The sequence below is a fragment of the Falco cherrug genome, chromosome 10 (assembly GCF_023634085.1).
Source record: "Falco cherrug isolate bFalChe1 chromosome 10, bFalChe1.pri, whole genome shotgun sequence".
In the NCBI taxonomy this organism is placed as follows: Eukaryota; Metazoa; Chordata; class Aves; order Falconiformes; family Falconidae; genus Falco; species Falco cherrug.
This window is the reverse complement of record NC_073706.1, coordinates 2461965-2479521: the sequence shown is the minus strand read 5'-3', so window position 1 is coordinate 2479521 and position 17557 is coordinate 2461965. Positions and strand designations below refer to the sequence as shown.

The 17557-nt window shown below is 58.7% G+C and overlaps 1 protein-coding gene across 1 annotated transcript; it reads right to left on the bottom strand.

Moving 5' to 3' along the window:
• Window positions 1-4302: 4302 nt before the first annotated feature.
• SNTA1 (syntrophin alpha 1) lies at window positions 4303-17257 on the bottom strand. The gene is made up of 8 exons (XM_055722896.1): window positions 16955-17257; window positions 14292-14477; window positions 6977-7175; window positions 6677-6884; window positions 6474-6604; window positions 5762-5958; window positions 5504-5691; window positions 4303-5192 (listed from the first exon to the last, which is right to left on the bottom strand). The coding sequence occupies exons 1-8, from the start codon at window positions 17214-17216 to the stop codon at window positions 5100-5102; spliced, it is 1464 nt and encodes a 487-aa protein (XP_055578871.1). The 5' UTR covers window positions 17217-17257; the 3' UTR covers window positions 4303-5099.
• Between the last annotated feature and the right edge of the window lie 300 nt (window positions 17258-17557).

Sequence of the window (17557 nt, the reverse complement as noted above, 5' to 3'; positions counted from 1 at the left end):
ACAGCCGAGCAGCCACCATGGGGTACATGTGGGGCTGCAGAGCCACAGCAAGAGATGCACCAAGGGATGCACCAAGGGATGCAGCGAGCGCTCACTTTTCAGGCAAGGATACAGCTGAGGACATCCTCATTACTGCCTTGGATCCTTAACATTTAATATAACTTCCTCACTCCACAGGGCTCACACCTGAGTAAGATCGCTCTGGTTTACATTCATCAAATGCCAAATACAGTTTCCCTGCACCCTGAACGGGAGATGTCTGCGGGATCACCGGCAGTGGCGTGCTACGCTAACTCCAGATGAATATTGACTTTTTAATGACAAGCACTCTAGTACAAATACCAACCGATGCAACGCGGGCCCGAGCAGACAGCTGAAGGGGGCCAGTCTGCCTGTTATTCAGTAAATGAATTATTTGATTCCCCTTCCCTGCAGCATGCTGTCTGCTAGGAAATTTTCATTTGGTCTTTCTAACTCAAGAACCAATTGTAAATGTCAGCGCTAAACGCTCAGATTTAAGTGTTAGGTTGTCTTGTTTGATTATGGCACTAAAAGGTCAGAACTGACTAATGGAAAGTACAAGCGGTATCGGGAGAGAAACAGTGTTCTGCTGTGGGTGAGCAAACACCTGGGGACAACCTAATCACTCTTCCTGCAGCATCTCTCTTTTCCCTCTCCAGCTCCTTCATTCAAGGCTCTTTTCCAGGTTGTAAGATGTGGGAAGGCCATTTCTGGGGAAAATTCCTGCTTGTGACGTCGCTGCCAGGGATGCTGACAGCGCAGGGTTTCCCCGTGGAGGAAGCAGAGACCTCACCTCGCTGTGTCCTGGCTGGATTTGCTCCCAAAGGGCAAAGGACAGCATGAGAGCCAGTTGCTGCCAACCCCGTTGCCATCACCCCCTTCTCTCCATGCACAGCTCAGTCTGACATCAGTGTTTTCAGTGCCAATGTCTCTGCGCCTCCAGTTCCATCCCCACTTTGGCCCTCCTCTGGCAACCAGCATCCCAACAGCTCCATGTAGAGAGAAAAACATGACTTTTTTTCTTCCTCCTTTCCCATTTGCCATCCATTTCCCAACATTTGCAGCACCTTTAAAATCCCCTTTCCCTGAGCTGTTTCAGTCACAGCGACCAAATAAAACTACGGTTGCCTCAAAGCAACTCAGCTGAGGAAATCTGCTTTTTATCGGAGCCCATTACCATCATTCCAGTTCTATAAGCTGAGTTCATTATATTTACTTTAAAGCTGCTTTCAAAAATATTAGTCCTTCTGCCATAAAAGTGCCTGGCAGAATAAAACCCCGATAGCTGTTACTCCTCCCTGGGGAGCCGCGTGCTGTGGTCCCAGGCAGGAGCGCTCAGCTCCCCACACAGATGCCATCCTGCGCCGGGACCCGGTCCCCACCACCAGCCTCGAAACCTCCCCAGGCAGAGAAATGCAGTGCCCACTGCCGACGTCTGAATGTTTCTGGACATTTACATGAACGAGAGTTGGGAACTTTAGGAAAACTAGGAGTTTTAGGAAGTAATTGCAATGTTTTTTTCCCAAAGACTTTGGGGTCTGGCCTCTATCCTTTGGCACCAGCCTGGAAAATAACCACCATCCCCAGGATGCGCATACCACCTCTCCAGCCATCCTCCCAGGAATCAAAGATCCTGCTGGACGCAGGGAAAGATCTCCCACTGCCACAGGCTCCTCTGGGGAGGCAGTTTCAATCCTTTCTTTCTGGGTGGTTTATGTTACGAGGTCCCACATCACTTAGAGAACTAAGAGGCAGTTGTCTTAATCACAGGCCCCTTTGTGAAAGCATCACTGGGGAAAGGGTCCCATTAAGCAGGGAATGGTGCCAGAAGGGTGAAGAGGCTGAGAAGCCACCACAAAATACCCAAGGAGAAAAAAATCCTCACCCCATCACCAGTATCGAATGCAAAGAAATCAAAGAAAATAAATATCCATCTCCAAACAGAGCTATTTGTTTCATAGCCAAGGCACAGAGTGGGATGGTCTGTCTGAGCTGTGCTGGTAAAGTCAAGGCAGTTTGTGGTCTATAAGATTAATAGGAAATCTGCTCTGGATTGGGAGTGATTCCCTCTTTTATTGGAATAAGCCCCAAAGAGTAATGGCTGTAGGGCAGGAAGAGGAAGGTAAATTGCAGTAATAATGTGTTTCTTTGTGCAGACATGCTTTTGATCATAGAAAAATACACCATCTGTTTCTAAATTACTTGTTGTATTGATTTAACAGTTAGTAACATGGGGGGTTTTTTTCTTTTTTTTTTTTCTTTTGCAAATCCATTTTACAAGGTCTCCTGGAAATCTGACAGTTATGTGCAATAAAAAGTAGGGGCTTGTTCATCATAAGATTCCCGCTGCCAGCCATGGGGCTCTGCGTGTGTAGGAACGAGCCATACCCACATGGGCTCCTTGAGCCCCCTGTCCTGCCAAGAGCCGAGCAGCTGAGTGCTTACGTGCCCCATAAGAACTATTTCTTTACACCAAATAAGCCGTTCTTGTGCTTTCTCCCTGCTCAAACCACAGGCACCTCACTGCCCTTGTTGCTTTGCATTTTTGCTGCTTTCCATCCATTTTTTGCAGCTTTTGCCCTACTTCTCCTCCTGCACCCCAAAGGCTGCAACAGCACCAGGGTCCCTGCACCTGGGAGTGGGTGTGCACATAGCAAACCACGTCCCCCCTGAAAACGCCTCCCCCAAGCTGCATACCTTCACAGGGGCAGCAAGGGCAGTCTACCCCCAGCCCCAGTAACTGCGCCCACCCTCACCTGCCAGGGACAGGCTCACCTTCGTTAGCAAAATCATTCATTTAACAGTGGTGCATCAAGATTTGCCCTGCCCAGAGCAGGGGCTCTGCAGCTCGCAGTCTCCTTGCCTGCAAGCGCCACCTCTGCTCAACAAGCACCCGAGAAGCGAGGAGCGGCACTCTACACCCACAGCCGGCAGGAATCCAGGGGTTCCCTCTCCCAAACAAGGCTCCAAAGCGAATAATGCCCACTGCAGCCCAGCCAGCGATGCTGCCGACACACCCCACCACTCTGCTCAGCACCACACCAGGGGCAACTCCCTGCAGTGCGACAGGATGCACGACTCATCATTAAAAATTATACTATTTTGCTGCTAATTAGTTGCTATTCCTCAGCCTGCAGACTAAGCGTTAGCCTTCTCCCCAGCTAATGGCTTTCCTGGGAGACTCCAGGCTCCCCCACGTACAGGGCCAGGGCAAAAAGAGAAGGTTAACCTGGAATTTGTCACTGTGCAGTGATGCAAACACAGCCCTGTCCCATCCTGCTGTCCCTGTGTGGGTGCAGACGTGGTGCCAAGAGCTGCTCCTGCCGCTGACCGGGGCGCTGGGCTCACAGCCCGGGATTGATGCGCTGGCAAATCACAGTCCCATAAAACCACACCAGCAGATCGGAGCACTGGCACAGCACCTTCCCCAAGGAGATGGCGGATCACAGGGTGGCTGACAGCTCTGGCCCTGCTCCCGGAGAGCCCTTGAGCACCAGGATCTGCATGCAGCCTTGGTGCTTCGTGCTGGGCATCTGCGAGGACAGGCTGCATCACCAGAGCACAGAGCGCTGGCAGCTCTGGGAGGTTTTCTCGGGGAACTCGGCCGTTTCTGGGTACCCTCTGTAGCTCACCTGCAGCAACCACCACCGCAGCACAGCCCCTCGCTTTTTGGGATAAAAAAAGGCCTTTTGGTGCCAAGCCCCACACTAACAGGGATGCACCTGGGGTAACAGTGCTCGAGGTCAGTCCAGGAAGCACTCTGTAAATACCGGCTGGCTGCCCGCAGACACCGTAACCACACTGTGAGGGCTGCATTCGCCACCTGACTCGCCCTGCAAGGTCGGCATGTGAAGGGAACAACGTTCAAAGCCTGTGCTGCCACTGAGCCAAGCGGCTACTTTTACTGGAAGAAAAAAAAAAAAAACCCAACGTAAAAAGCAAAACACAAAACTTCTTCTATGCCTGTCCTCTGCTGAGCATCCTGAAGCACGAAGCGCAAGGTATTCAAACCCAGCTGGTCTCGCCAAAGCTGGTGCAAGCATCAGTGCATCCCTCTATGCTGCACCCAGCACAGCTTTGGGCACCTTAAAAAACTTTTTGTCCCCATCTGAAATCGCCCCCCAGGGTCCCCAGCACCCCCAGACCAACACCACCAGCTCACAGCAACATCCCACAGCCTCCAAGCAAAACCTTTCCTTCCCCTGGCAGAAAACCCCGAGGCACAGCCCTGGTAGCACCCGCAGATTGTCTGCTTCTCCAAGCAAAACCAGGATACCGATCTTGGCTCCCACTGGTTATGATCTGCAATGTTTATTTGACCCTGAAAAAAAAGGCATTTTCATGCAGAATTTTTTGGTTCATAAAAGAAGTTATTTCCCAGCAGCCACCTGACAACCCTCCCCCCTGAACAGAGAAATAAAGTGACCCAGGAGTTAGCAAAATAAAACGAACCATCCAACTCCAACAAAGAAAAGTGGTTCCTATCATTTGACACAGTATGGAAAAATTTGGCAAATAGAGCTGATCTGCAGTTCCCATCCCTCAATCACTACGGAGCTGGCTTCGGTCTCCAGCCCTCGGGTTGTCCATCCAGGGGACAGACACACGTCCTTGTCTGCAGGACCTGGGGACTCTCTGGGGGGTCTAAGCCAGGCAGGCAAGAGCTGCCACATCAGCATTTTTAACTGGGCAATATAAATATAAAACATCAATACAAACGGGTTCTTTGTACAGAAAATATCATCTCACAAGGCACTGGGGTGACGACTGCATGGCCGCTCGCGGCGGGCTCCGACCGGGGTTCCTCCAGCCACTGCCGAGCATCGGGTTGGAGGAAGGAGGGGATGGGACCAGAGAAGTCCCAGTGCCGCCATCCGAGAGGGATTTCACCCCACTGCTGCCCCTCGATGCCCCGGGAGCGGTTTTTCACAGCCGGATGATGCTTTTCCTTGGCGGGGGTGGTGTGACCCCACGGGGGCTCCGGTCTCCTTGGGATGGCTGGGCTGGGTTTGGCCTGGAGGGAGGTGCAGAGATCGGCCGGGGGCTGGGGCTGCTCTGCCCGGTGCCCCACTCCCTCTTCATGCCAGCAGCCCCAGCCGGGTCACCTTGGCTGACAGGAAGGAGTGGATGATGAAGACGATGGTTTTGGGGCAGGAGTGAAGGTCTAATTGCTGTAAGAAAGGAACAGAGGGATGTTTGCAATGGGAAGGGCTGTCCCTGGAGCAGCCGGCTTTCTGCTTAAAGCCAGGAGGGCAGGGACCACCCAGAGCCCCCCAAACCTCACCACGGCCCTACCAGGGCCCCAGGAAGGGCTGTGCACCACATGGGCTGTGAGCGGCCAGGAGAGGATGGCTAGACCATGCCTCACCCCCACGTGCCAAGCAGGATGGGTGCTGTGCACAGGGCGGGTGCTCTGCTCTCCCCCTCCCCCCGGGGCCGGTGGGAGCATGGGTGGGGGGTGGCCAGGGTAAAGCCAACTCACAATCTCTCCCTCCGGGCCACCAAAGTCCAGGTAGAGCATCTTGGTGCCGTCATCAGAGGACATCTGCAGCTTCTCAAAGGGCTGCTGGAGCAGGATGGTCTTGCTGAGCCCGGGCTCGGTGGTGGAGATGGTGAAGCCCTTGTCGATGTGGATGGACAGGGTGCAATCCTGCCCCTTCCACGTGCAGGCTGAGGACAGGGAGAGGGGTGAGACGGCGGCCGCCCGCCCCGCCGCCCGGGACCCCCGGCCCCCCCTCACCTGCCGAAACCTCCTGGACCAGCTCGGCGGCACCGTGGGTGCCGTCCACCAGCAGGCGGGTCCACAGCGCCAGGTCGCGGGGGCTCTCCAGGCTGAAGAGGTGGGTCTGCACGCCCAGCCGCGTGCCGGTGCGCAGCGCGAACGACAGCTCTGCCTCGTACAGCGCCGAGCCCTTGGCCGGCCCCGAGTGCACCAGCCTGCGGCACCGCCGCGCCTCAGCACCGGGCCTCAGCACCACTCTGCACCCCACCCCACACCTCAGCACCCTGCTCCACGCCCCGCACCGCGCCTCAGCTCCTCGCACCACAGCGCCGCTCCGCACTGCGCTTCAGCACCCCGCACAGCACCCAGCACCCTGCTCCGCACCGCTCTGCACCCCGTTCCGCACCGCACCGCGCTCCGCATCGCTCCGCTCCCCGCTCCGCATCCGGGCCGGCCGGCAGGGGGCGCTGCAGCCCCGCGGATGCCCCCGCCCCGCCAGCAGCTCCCGACGCCCCCCCCCGGGGCTCCAGTCCCCGGCCCCTGCCACCACCCCGGGGCTCTGCCCTGACCCCCAGCCCCTGCCACCACCCTCGGATGCTGCCACCACCCGGGGATGGGCCCTGACCCCCTGGACACAGTCACCATCCCTGGGGTCTGCGCTGACCCCCAGCCCCTGCCACCACCCCGTCCCCAGCGCAGGACAGGAGGGCCCTGGGCTGGTGGCCTCTACCTGGTGGCGATGAGCGGGTAGCTGTGCGCGGGCTTGCCCAGGGCATCCCGGCTCTGCGGCAGGCTGCCGTACAGCAACAGCTCCTTCTCCGTGAGGACAGCCAAGAGGTTCCTGGTGCCGGTGCTGGGGAGCTGCAAAAGGGATGGGGTCAGGCCCACCGGCAACGCGGCGGTGGCAGTGGGGTGGCAGGTGGCCAGGGGTACCTGCTCGGTCAGCCAGCCCACGTGCTTGACCTCCCGTCCAGCCACCGTGCCGGCACCTGCCAGCTGGGCTCGCAGCTCCTCCTTCACCCGCGGCAGCAGCGCGCCCACATTTGCCTGGATGGCACTGAGCCATGACTGCGCCGTGGCCTCGTCCTTCGCCCGCAGGAAGAGGGCAACTCGCCCGTCCGCCGAGCACACCTCCAGGTACCTGCAGGGACATGGCCCCGATGGGTCCCCGCCAGCCCTCAGCACACTAGGGCACCACGGTGGCACTGCCACCCCCCGGCACCATGCCCTGACCTGTGCTCCGGGTCGGTGGGGAGGCACTTGCGGGACACGTAGCACATCTTCAGAGGCACGGTCTTGCCCTCCCGGGGCTCCCGAGGGGGTAGGAGGGGGGATGACCGCTTCTGCAGAGTGGTGGGCGAGGGGTCCCAGCTGACCGTTGCCCCCGCAGAGGAGTTCTTGAAGTAGGGTGAGATCTCCTTCATGTACTTCACTGGACGAGAGACAGCACCCAGTTGAGGGCATGGCACGGGCCAGCGTGGCCTCATCCTGCCCACCAGCACCCATCTACCCCACTGAAACACCTTGCACCCTCCCTGCATCGGAGCTGGTGCCACCTCATTTACCTCCCCAGAGCTGCCACCCAAGGGTGCCACAGGTCCTCTGTCCTGCACCCCTGCGGGTGCAGTGAAGGGATGGCACTGGTGGACGAGGTCATACCTGGGGACCCTCCCAGTGCCCCTGCCCCACCATCCCAGCCCAGGGAGACCCCTCTAGGAGGGATACAAATAGCCTTTTCCCCCTCTTTTTCCTTTAACCTAGATGAGTTCACAGATCCAAGCCTGATCCAGGTCCCTGGGGCAGCACATGGAGGCAAGGGGCGGGGAACGGGCAGGAGTCCCAGGCCAAAATTACACAGTCCAAACTGTGCTGGTACAGCCGGTCCCACCGCGAACTGGAAGCAACAGCTCTCAAATACCACGGCTTGGCCCCAGGAAAAGCCTTGAACCACGTGCCTGCAGCTCGCATAGTCCTGCCCCGCTGAGTTACAAACCAGGGACAAGAAATCAGCTCTCAGTCCGCAGCGAGTCTGGCTCTGGAGCCAGAGCCCTCAGAGCCATGCTGGGACGGCAGCTGGCTCCTGAGGTTTAGGGGAAGGGGGAGATGGGTGAACTGATGCAGCCCCAGAGCTACACCCTGAAAATTAGGTCAGCAGCACCGGCCCAAAAGTTTTGGCTGAGCAGGGGGGGGATGCCAGGTACGGTCCTGCCCTGGGACCAGCGTGGGACCAGCTGGTGGCTCCAGGGAAGGGCTTCCCTTTGGTGGCCCTTGGGGAAAAGACCATGGGACAGACACACACGCCTGCTGCCACGTCCCCAGCCGTCACCGCTGGTTTCACTCCAGGTCCCAGTCAGCAGCGTGGGTGGCAGGAGGGGGGACACGAGCCTGGCTTTGCAGCCGACTCTTGTAGGTTGCTGGTTGGTGGATCAGTTCCATCACTGCAGCAAAGCCACAGCAGCCTGGTTTTGTGCCAGAAAAAAACCCTTTTCCCACCAGGAAAGAGCCTGCGAGCAGAGCCTACCACCCCCACCCTTCACCTGCCCACCACCATCCCCCCTCCCCTTTGCCCCTATCCCACCGAGCTCCCCAAAACCTCCAAGTCCTGAAACCCCAGCAGGAGCTGAAGGAGGCATGGAGGGGAGCAGCGCCCCGCGGGACGCCCCGCTCTGCCCAGCCTCAGCGGGACGCAGCTATAAACGGCTGCGATGCCACTGCAGCACGTGGGTTGGGTTACCCCGCGGTGGCCCCGGGGCCAAGGAGGCAGCGTGGGGCCACCAGCCTCGTGCCCTGCGCCTCCTGTTATAAATAGCCACCGCATTCCCGCAGGCATTTGAGCCGCGTTGGATTTTACCCCGAGTCATTAATCTTGGCAGCGGGGACCTGCCATTATCCCAGTGCCTGGGAACTAATTGGAGTTCAGAAAGATACCATTCAGCCGCTGAAACCCGAGCAGCATCCCCGTGCCAGCCCACGGCTCCCTGGGCATGCAGAGGACGTCACTGGCATTAGCTGTGCGATGCTGGGGTCACGTCCCGACGGAGCCACGGAGGAGAGGAGCAGTGCCCAGCCCAGGACGGGGCACAGAGATTTAGGCAATGGCCAGCATCTCTGGCACATGGCTTTAAGAGGATTTAAGGCTGGCCACCAAGCACTGACAGGTTCCTGCAGGACAGGGGGGTCCCAAGCCAGCACAGGGAGCTGGGATGTGTTGGAGGCTGCAGTGCTCCCCCGGGGGCTGTGCACTGGAGCTGGGCCACCATCCCATGGGAGCTGCTGTCTCCTCCGGTGACCCCAGCATGGGCTTTAGAGTGGGTTGACTTACGCTTCTGCCGGTCCCTTCACTGCAGCGGAATCGCCTGGTATTGAACGGACTCATTAATTTAGTCTAACTCATTAAAGCAAACAACCCATACCATATTATGTATGATCTCTGCTACTGGTAACTGGAATTCTTGATATTATTTTTTTCCTAATTAACATCTTGCAGTGCTAGGGCTCCTAGCCTGGCTGCCCTCTCCTTTTTAGCCAGCACCCTCCAAAAATCACTTGGCAGAACTCCGCCTCACTGCTGCTGACTTAAAGTCACCTTTAGCAGGCAAACAGCCCTCGGGGTGGCTGCTGGGCTAATCCACGTGGCCCCCGAAGTCACACAGGCTCCCTGCTCCCTGGGGGGAGACAGCCAGAGCAGATGCTTACGGACACCGATGCCTGGATGGTCCCTCTGCAGAGCAGTTACAGCACAGGGACCCCCAGGCCCACAGCATCACTGGGGCACTGCGTGTGCCCCGAACCCTGCAGCAAGCTGCATCAGGGACATGTTTAAAACTAAAGGCCCTAGGTCTGCCCTGCTCTTCTCTCTGTGCTGTAGTAGGGGGTTTTCTCCCCAGAACTCCATAAAGGGGCAAAACCATCAAAATTCCTTGGGTTAATTCTTGGGTAACAGATCCTCGCCCTCCACCGGCCCATCCCTCCTAAGGATGAAGAACAAGCCCAAACCAAACACTCCTGTGCCCTCAATCCCAGATCACCATGACCTTCCCCACACACATGCCCACAGCTCAGCACTGCTAAAGCAAAGCTCCTGGCCCCCGAGAGCTTCACTGAGGAGCCACAAACCTTCCTGCAGCCAGGAAAACAACCCCAGCTGCACAGACCTTCAGCAGCAGGCTCAAGAGTACCCACTCACTGCCTGGGCCACCGGCTCGGTGCTGGCAGGCTCAGCTGCAGCGCGGTGATCACGGCACGCATTCAGTGCAGAGAGGTTTGAGATCGCGTTGCTGACGGGTCCCTGCTGCTTCCCTGCCAAGAGCCTTCCAGAAGCGTCATGGTTGGGCTCAATTATCTTAAGGGTCTTTTCCAACCTCGATGATTCTATGATCTACACAGCACGGCAAGTCAAAAAGGCCCGACTGTGCTGGTGGCCATCACATCAGGAAGGCTTCCAGAGAGGTCCTGGAGATCCAGTGCTGGCCCTAAGGAGCTGCTAAACCCATCTCCAGCTGGTCCCTCTCTGCCTCAGGACTAACAGTGCAAAAGTAACATGTTAAATGGGGGGGGTCAGCACACACACACTCCAGAGACACACCCTGAAATAACCCGTAAACTTCAAGCTGATGCTGTGATGTGCTTCCAAATGCTTAACGCAGGGGTGGCTGCCACAGCCACCCTGTCCAGCATCCCACCCAGGGACCATCCCCTGGCCCCAGCTCAAAGCACAAACAAGGAGCAGCTGCCTCAGCTCGAGCCTTTCCACCCCAGGGAGGAAGGCACCATGGGATGCTGCAGGGTGGAGATGCCACTGCTGTCCCCTCCAGCCCCAGGACCCTGTCCCAGCACTCAGTGCCACGTGCCATGCCCCAGCTCTTTGCTAAATATTCTCCTGTGCTGCACAGCCAGCTGCACCCATGGGCCAAGTGATCCTATGGGAGATCATAGGACAACTCTCTATGTTTCCATGGGAGGAGAAACATCCCCAGGAAACTCCTTAGGGAAAGCAAAACTTCAGGGCAGCAAGGTGTGGAGAAAGTAGGAGGATGTGGACCCTCCCCACCTCTCTGCATCACCCCCAGGTCAGGTCCAAAGCCTCTGTTTCTGCTTGGGTTCCTTACCACATCTAAACCATGAGAGCACACATGGCATTGCTGAGCTGCTCAGACCCCGAGGGCTGTCACATCTGCCAGAAGACATTCACTTTAGTGTCCCACAAAGGGCTGGGGACCACCTCAGCACTTTCTCTCCTGATGCCCTTCTGAGCCCAGAAGGGCAGCAGCAACAGGAAGCCGCACAAATCCTGTCTGCCACCACCCGCCTCTGCTCGAAACCCCCTTCCACTCTGCACTGTGTGTTATTTCCTCCAGGATCACCTCAATTTTACAGGCATTTCACATTTCACACCATGTACATCTCCACCCTCTGCAGCTGCCCAGGTTTCCCACAATTAGAGCAATCAGCCTGCCAGAGCCGGGCATCCCCAGCACCAGCTCTCCCAGCACCCCTTAGCTTTTCTGAATTCCAGCTTCCAAGCTGCTACTTGGCTGAGTGAGTCGGGGAGAGCTGCGACAGCCCCCGGAGCTGCCCTGCAGCCAACAAGCCCTGGGCTGCTGTGGAAGCGAGATGCCCACAGCTGCCCCAGCTCCCTCCCACTGCCCCCAGTTCTCTCCCTGTGCCAACACAGCACAGGAGCCTCACCAGGAAAACCACTCCTGGCCCAAAGCCCTTCCCAGGGCAGCTGGAAGGATGTCTATCAACCTCTCTTCTGCTGTGGAGGGTCTCTAGCAAGCAAAAAAAAAAAAAAACCAACCACACAAAACCCAAGGGAAAAATAAGGTAAAGGAGAGCAACTCTCCCTAAAATAACAATGTAATATAAATACAGTCAAACTCCTCCTGCAAATATCAAGAGAATAGTTTGGCACATCCCAAAAAAATCTTGGCAGGACACGGCAAGAGGTATCTGTGTGTCCTCAGGCCCGGCCAGCAACGACACTGAGGAGCCAGGAGCTAAGCTGAGCAGCTCCGGGTGAGATCTGGCACATGGAGCCACTGCTGACAGTCAAGTTAAAATGCATCACCTCCCAGCCCTGCCGCTCTGGAAAGTCTCACCCCAGCTCACTGCCCTGTGAGGAGGTACAAGCTCTCCCAGTTTTGCCACTCGCTGCAACACCACTTGTGAACTACCCTAAAAACTCCTAAAACCAGGAATGAACGCAGCCAGGAGGAGTGAGGCAGCAACAGACACCACCTGTGCCAAACTACTCGGTTTCGGTACTTACAGCAACTGTAAGGGAACTTGGAGTCACACCTGGCAGCATGCGGGGACCAGAAAGTGCCCAAGTGATGTTAAGGTGCTTTTCCCCAAGCTCTGGAGTGAGCCCAAGCAGGAGAAGGGAGCAGGGACACACACACCCTGTTAACACTCTTCAGGTGTCCTAAGGCCACCCCCTGCCCCTCAGCCCCCCCACCCCTCCTCAGGGCAGTGCATTTGGCTGGCCAGCTCTTGGAGAGCCATCGGGGTGGCAGATCTTAGGCAGGGGACACCGTGTCCCAGGGCAGGGCCACCACCTCTGCAGGGCAGTGACAGCCTGACTGGGACCGCACCGCTGTGCCAGCTCCACCATCTTCCATGAGCAGGGCTGTACCATGCTGGCAAACCCAGAAAGGGCTGGAGATGGAGATGCACCACGTTTAGACACAATGCCCGTGATCGAACAAGTAGTACAGACCCCTGCCCTGCACCAGCTCTTGCCTGCAGCAACCCCAAGTAACACAGCACTGCAGGAGTCCAGTGGCATCAGCTACAAACTATGCCCAAAGCCTCCACAGCATCATGGGGGGAGCCAGCCCAGCCCCACTCTCCTCCCAAGGGTCCCTGCTGGGAGTTTTAATTAATTAAGAAGCCCAGTAGGTCATACCCGCGCTCAGCAAGCTACAGAAAAGGTCCTGCCTGCAATTGCCTCCTGGAAAGGAAACCTGGCAGCACCCAGCTCCCCAGGGGGGATGGAGGAGGAGGAGGAGGTGGTCTAGGGTGAGGGATTGTTCTCTACAGAAAGGGCAGCTCATCTCACCTCCCACAGGACCTCTAGCAAAAAGGAAACCCACACCAAAGTAAAGGATGAAAAGAAAATAACAAAAGAGGGTGGTCCAAGAACAGCAGTTACAGGGAGGAATTCTGCAGACTCCCAGAGAAAGAGGCTCTTGTATTTCTCTTTGGTCAAAAAAAAAAAAAACCCAACAACCAAAAACCACCCCCCCACCAACAACCATCTCTGCTCCCAGCAGCTGTGCAGAGCAGCACATTCCTCCAGCTGAACCGTGGTCCCAGGAGAGGAGGAACCCACAGCAGAAAGGGCTGAGCGAAGCTAAAAATGAAAATCTGGAGCTGAGACAATCTGGGGAAGGCACAGAGCCACGGCGGTCACTGGCAGCAGAAGACACAGAACTCTTCTCTGTCCAGGCAGAGCCCAGAGCACTGCCCCAAAATAAAACATCCCTTTGGAGCCCTACAACAGGAAGGGTCTCTGGTGCCAAGACCCTCTTGGTTAGCCAGGGTGACCTGGGGGGCTGGTTGGCAGTGAGGGGAGGGGGAAGGGTCCCAAGGGACAAAACCTGGGTGCTCGCCCCTGCCTGGCCAAGCTGGCAGAGGGTGGACAAGCACAGACAGATGTGATGCGAAGGGTAACAGCAAAAGAATGGGGTCTCTCCCTCAGAGCTCCCACAGTCCCAACCCATCAGCCCTCACCCACTCCCCAAGCAGGGTCTGGGGGGCTCCTGCAGTGTGCCAGCCCCCGCAGGGCTGGGAGACACCAGGAAGTGGCCACCCAGTACCAAGAGGGAGCCCATTCCCAGGGGACCAGCTGCGATGTCCCCTGGGATGGCGAAGGCTGCATCCCTGGGATGTTTGTAGCCTCAGCTGCCAGATTGGGAAGGAGGGGGGGCTGCAGTTGGGGTTCAGCTGCTGGGGATCCCCTGAGGATGCAGCTCCTGCTGTTGCACTCCGAGCTGGCCCCGCCTGCACCCGGCAGCCTGCTCCTCCTGCACACCTAAAATCCATCCCTGCAAAACAAAAGGTGCTCAGCAAGCAGCAGGGTGCCCGTGTACCCCCACCGCCCCGCTGGTGTAAGCCTGCAGACCTGCACCAGCCAAGGATGTGCATTTAGATGAAAATCACAGGAAAAGCAGAAAGTTTTCTGTTACCCCAGGAACTGCAGACCTCAGGGTGATGCTGTACAACAGAAGAGTCGCAAACCTCATAACCTGTCCCACATCTCCCATTGCTGCCTGCTTGTGGTCCTGCAGCTGGGAGACAGAGCTGCAGGGCATTGAGTGGTCTCTCCCTCTCTGGGGAGGGATAGGGAGATCCAAGCAGTTACCTCCAGCTCTCTGGATCAGCAGATAAACCAGACTGTACATGTTGGTTTCCATTTGAAAGACTATGTAAACGCATATGCGGCTGATGTGGCATCCCTGTGTTCCCAGTATATCCCAGGAAAAACAGGGATCAGCCTCCTGGAAGAAGGACCCTCCCCTCCCCTCACACCCTCATCTCCTACCTTCCAAGACCACCTCCTTGCCCGTCTTCTTCAAGGCCTGCACCGCCTCATCATGCGTTGCCTCGGAAAGGTCAGTCCCGTTGACAGAGAGGATGGCATCCCCCACGTACAGCGCCTCAGTCTGATCCGCTGCCAGCCCCTTAAATATCTTGGAGATCAAGATGGGCATTTTATTCTCTCGGCCACCTTGAAACAGAAGAGAAACGAAGTGGTTGTGGCTGCTGAAACACACGGAGGAGCAGGGGGGGAGAGGGCTGCTCGGGTACCAGCCGCCCCCGTCAGGGCTGAACCCTTCTCCCAGCGCTCGGCTGTGCCCTGCTGGGACAGCCTGTGGCCTCGTCTCCTCAAATGCCCAGGGCACGCCTGTAACAACCAGCCAAAATACCACGAGGCCTTAGAGCAAACGAAGACGAATGCTCCAAACCCACTCCGAACGGTCACAGATTTCCTCACAGACCGAACATGTAACCTGGCCATCTCCCCATCAATTTTGGCAGGAAAGCGTGTCTTTATCTGCATTATTAATCACATGTGGTGAGCGACTATCCCTGCTCCAAGGACTTCATGATCTAGACAGATAAGACAGCTGAATGTTTTTGGAGCGGCAGAAGAGCCAAGGAGAAGCGAACCAACCTGGCTGTTCACTCCTCTCCACACAGTAGCCCCATTTACCTTCGGTTCCCCACTCCCCAGTCTAAAACAATGCTATTCAAACCTCCGGGCAGCTTGAGGAGATCAATTTGCACATTAACTTTTGAACCCGCCAGGAGATCCAAGCAGCACCGCTGCCTCCGTGCCAGGGAGCAGGGGTGCAGCAACTACTGCCAAGCCCCAGCCCGGGCAGGGGCAGCTGGGGACCGGCAGCCCCCGATGTGCCCTGCGTCCCAGGACAGCCTGTCCTGAGGAGCCTCCGAGAGACAATCCCTCATCCCGGAGGTGGTGAGCCCAGCCTGCTGCCACCGCCAGCCCCAGGGTTGCTCCCAGCCAGTGCCACAGGCATTTCCTCGCTCAGACGCCTGCCAAGCCCCTCGGAGGGCTCCGGTTATCAGCTGTCAGAGGCCCCGGCGGGGGCTGCTCCGAGCTGCTGAGCCCGTGTCCCTGCAGCAGTGGCTCCCCGTCCCTGCAGCAGGGGCTCCTCGCCTGGGCTGCCGGCACCGAGAGCCCCTGCCGGGGCCAGGAGCCTCCACCAGCTCGGCTCCTGCACAGCCCCCCGCTGCCCCGCCAGCCAGGGGACGGCCAGCCCAGCAGCTACACCCTCGCCACGTCCCCAGGCAGGACACCCTACCCGCACCCCGGGTTGTGGTGAAGTGTCCCTGGGTGAAACGCAGCTGGGCTGCATTTTAACGGGGCAGCGATGCCCTCCCGCAGCAGCAGCGGTGGCACCGGCAGGGCTGCACGGCCGCCCAGGGCAGCTTCTGCCTCCCAGCTTGGATGGCGACTACTTGGTTTCTACATACGTCACTGCAAAAATAAAGTTTTAACTGAATCAAGTGAGGTTTTCTCCTTTCTTGGGAGAGCCACAGAGCTAGCAATAACTTGGCAGCCAAGGGGTTATTACGAAGGGGGCTTTATGCTTCACAAAGGGAAGGGCTGGCAGGCTCGGGCACCCCACAGACACAGCCAGTGGCACTGTTTCAACCCACTCCCAGCACCCGGACATCCACAACACAAAACCCTCCGCTTCCAGCGGGAGACAGAGGCTGCGGCCGCGTCCCCTCCAAGTTGGGAGGAGAAGCCACGTCAGGAGGCGAGAGCCACCCTGCGCTGCCTGCCGAGCCCGCTGCCTGCCCTGCCTGCACACGGAGCTACGGACCCTCCTGCCCATGCACCGTGACGGCCCTTTGCTGCCTGTTCGCTGCTGCTTTCATCTTCCTTTCGTGGAGTTTCTAACACACCCGGAGCGGCATGAAAAGCCAAGGCAGGCAGAAACGCCACCCTTGCCCCATGAAGTTTCCAGCCTGAAGTTCAGGCGAGTCACGGCATGAGGCAGCTCCGGAGGGGAAGCAGGGACTGTAACGCGGAGGCTTCCCACTGCTCAGCTCAGAGCGGACATCTCTAAGGCTGAGCGGTTTGGTGGTTTGGTTTAACATCCCAGCTCTCCGCACCTGGACATCTCCAAGGGCTTCACGGTTGCTTCCTTCATTTTGCCGGTAGTTTAAAAGGGGCATTTCCCAGCACAGGGGCATGGAGGGGACAGGGACACACTGGCAGAGCCCTCCCTTCGCCTGCAAGAGAGCAGCTCTTGCATACCCTGTGTGTCCCACCTGCCTCGTAAGGCAGCACCCTACCCTCGCGTGCAGGGGGGGGCAGTGGGGTGCCCCCCCAGCTCCCCGATGCCGGGGACCCCCGCTGCAGCCGGGGCATGGGGGGCAGGGGCTGCCAGTCACTGTGGCACCCCAAAGTGCCGCTCATTCCGTGGGCTGGGGATGTTTCGGGTCCCATCACTGCCACGTGTCCCCTGCCTCGTCCCGTGCAAGGGCCGGCTTCGGGCAGCGCCACGGGCTGTGAAGACCCCCGACCCCAGCCCCGGCCCCAGCTCCGCTCCCCCCCGGGGTTTTCTCCCAGGCGGTGGCAGCGAACGGCTGAAATGGCGGCAGCAACAGGTCCCGGTGCCCGGTACCTCCCGCCCGCCCCGGGACCCCCCCCCCCCGGCCCGGCCTCACCTTTGATGCTGATGCCGAGCCCCCCCACGTCCTGCTTGACGACGCGCACCGTGCGCCTGATGTTGGCGAGCGCCTCGGGCACGGCGGAGCCCGGCTCGCCGCCGTTCAGCTGCGCCGGCGGGGCCTCGCCGGGGCCGGGGCTGTCGGCCGGGCTCACCCCCAGCGCGTCCTCGGCCAGGCTGAGCAGGACGCGCAGCCACTGCCCGCCGGGGCCGCGCAGCTCCAGCAGCCCGGTGCGCGGGGCGCGCCTGCCCGCCGCCATCTTCCGCGCCTGCCGCGCCGCCCCCGCCGCTCCCACCGCCCCGCTCCGCACCGCTCCGCGCCCCGCGCGCTGCCCGCGCGCCGCCCCGCGCGCCGCCCCGCGCGCCGCCCGCGCACCGCCCCGCCGGGACGGAGTCCGTCGGGTGCTCCCCGCTGCCGCCCGGGATGGGGCACCGGGGGGGACACGGCTCCCCGCTCTGGCCCAGAGCGGCCACAGGGAGTGACCCAGGATCCCAGTCTCCGTTGCTTGTCCTGGGTCTGGCCCTGGATGTGCTGGGGGTCCCCATGCCATGCTGTGTCACGGGAGGAGTGGCAGGGGCCGGGCAGGGGGCAGCTGGCTCA

Bases quoted from the DNA above. Each gene is read 5' to 3' on its own strand.
- SNTA1 (XM_055722896.1), bottom strand. From the start codon at position 17,216: ATGGCGGCGGGCAGGCGCGCCCCGCGCACCGGGCTGCTGGAGCTGCGC. The intron at 6,605-6,676 runs GTACCCCTGGCC...TCCCTTTTGCAG, and splicing joins TGGGCTGGCTGACCGAGCAG to CTCCCCAGCACCGGCACCAG. The intron at 5,692-5,761 runs GTGAGGGGGGGC...CCCTGTCCTCAG, and splicing joins GGTCCAGGAGGTTTCGGCAG to CCTGCACGTGGAAGGGGCAG.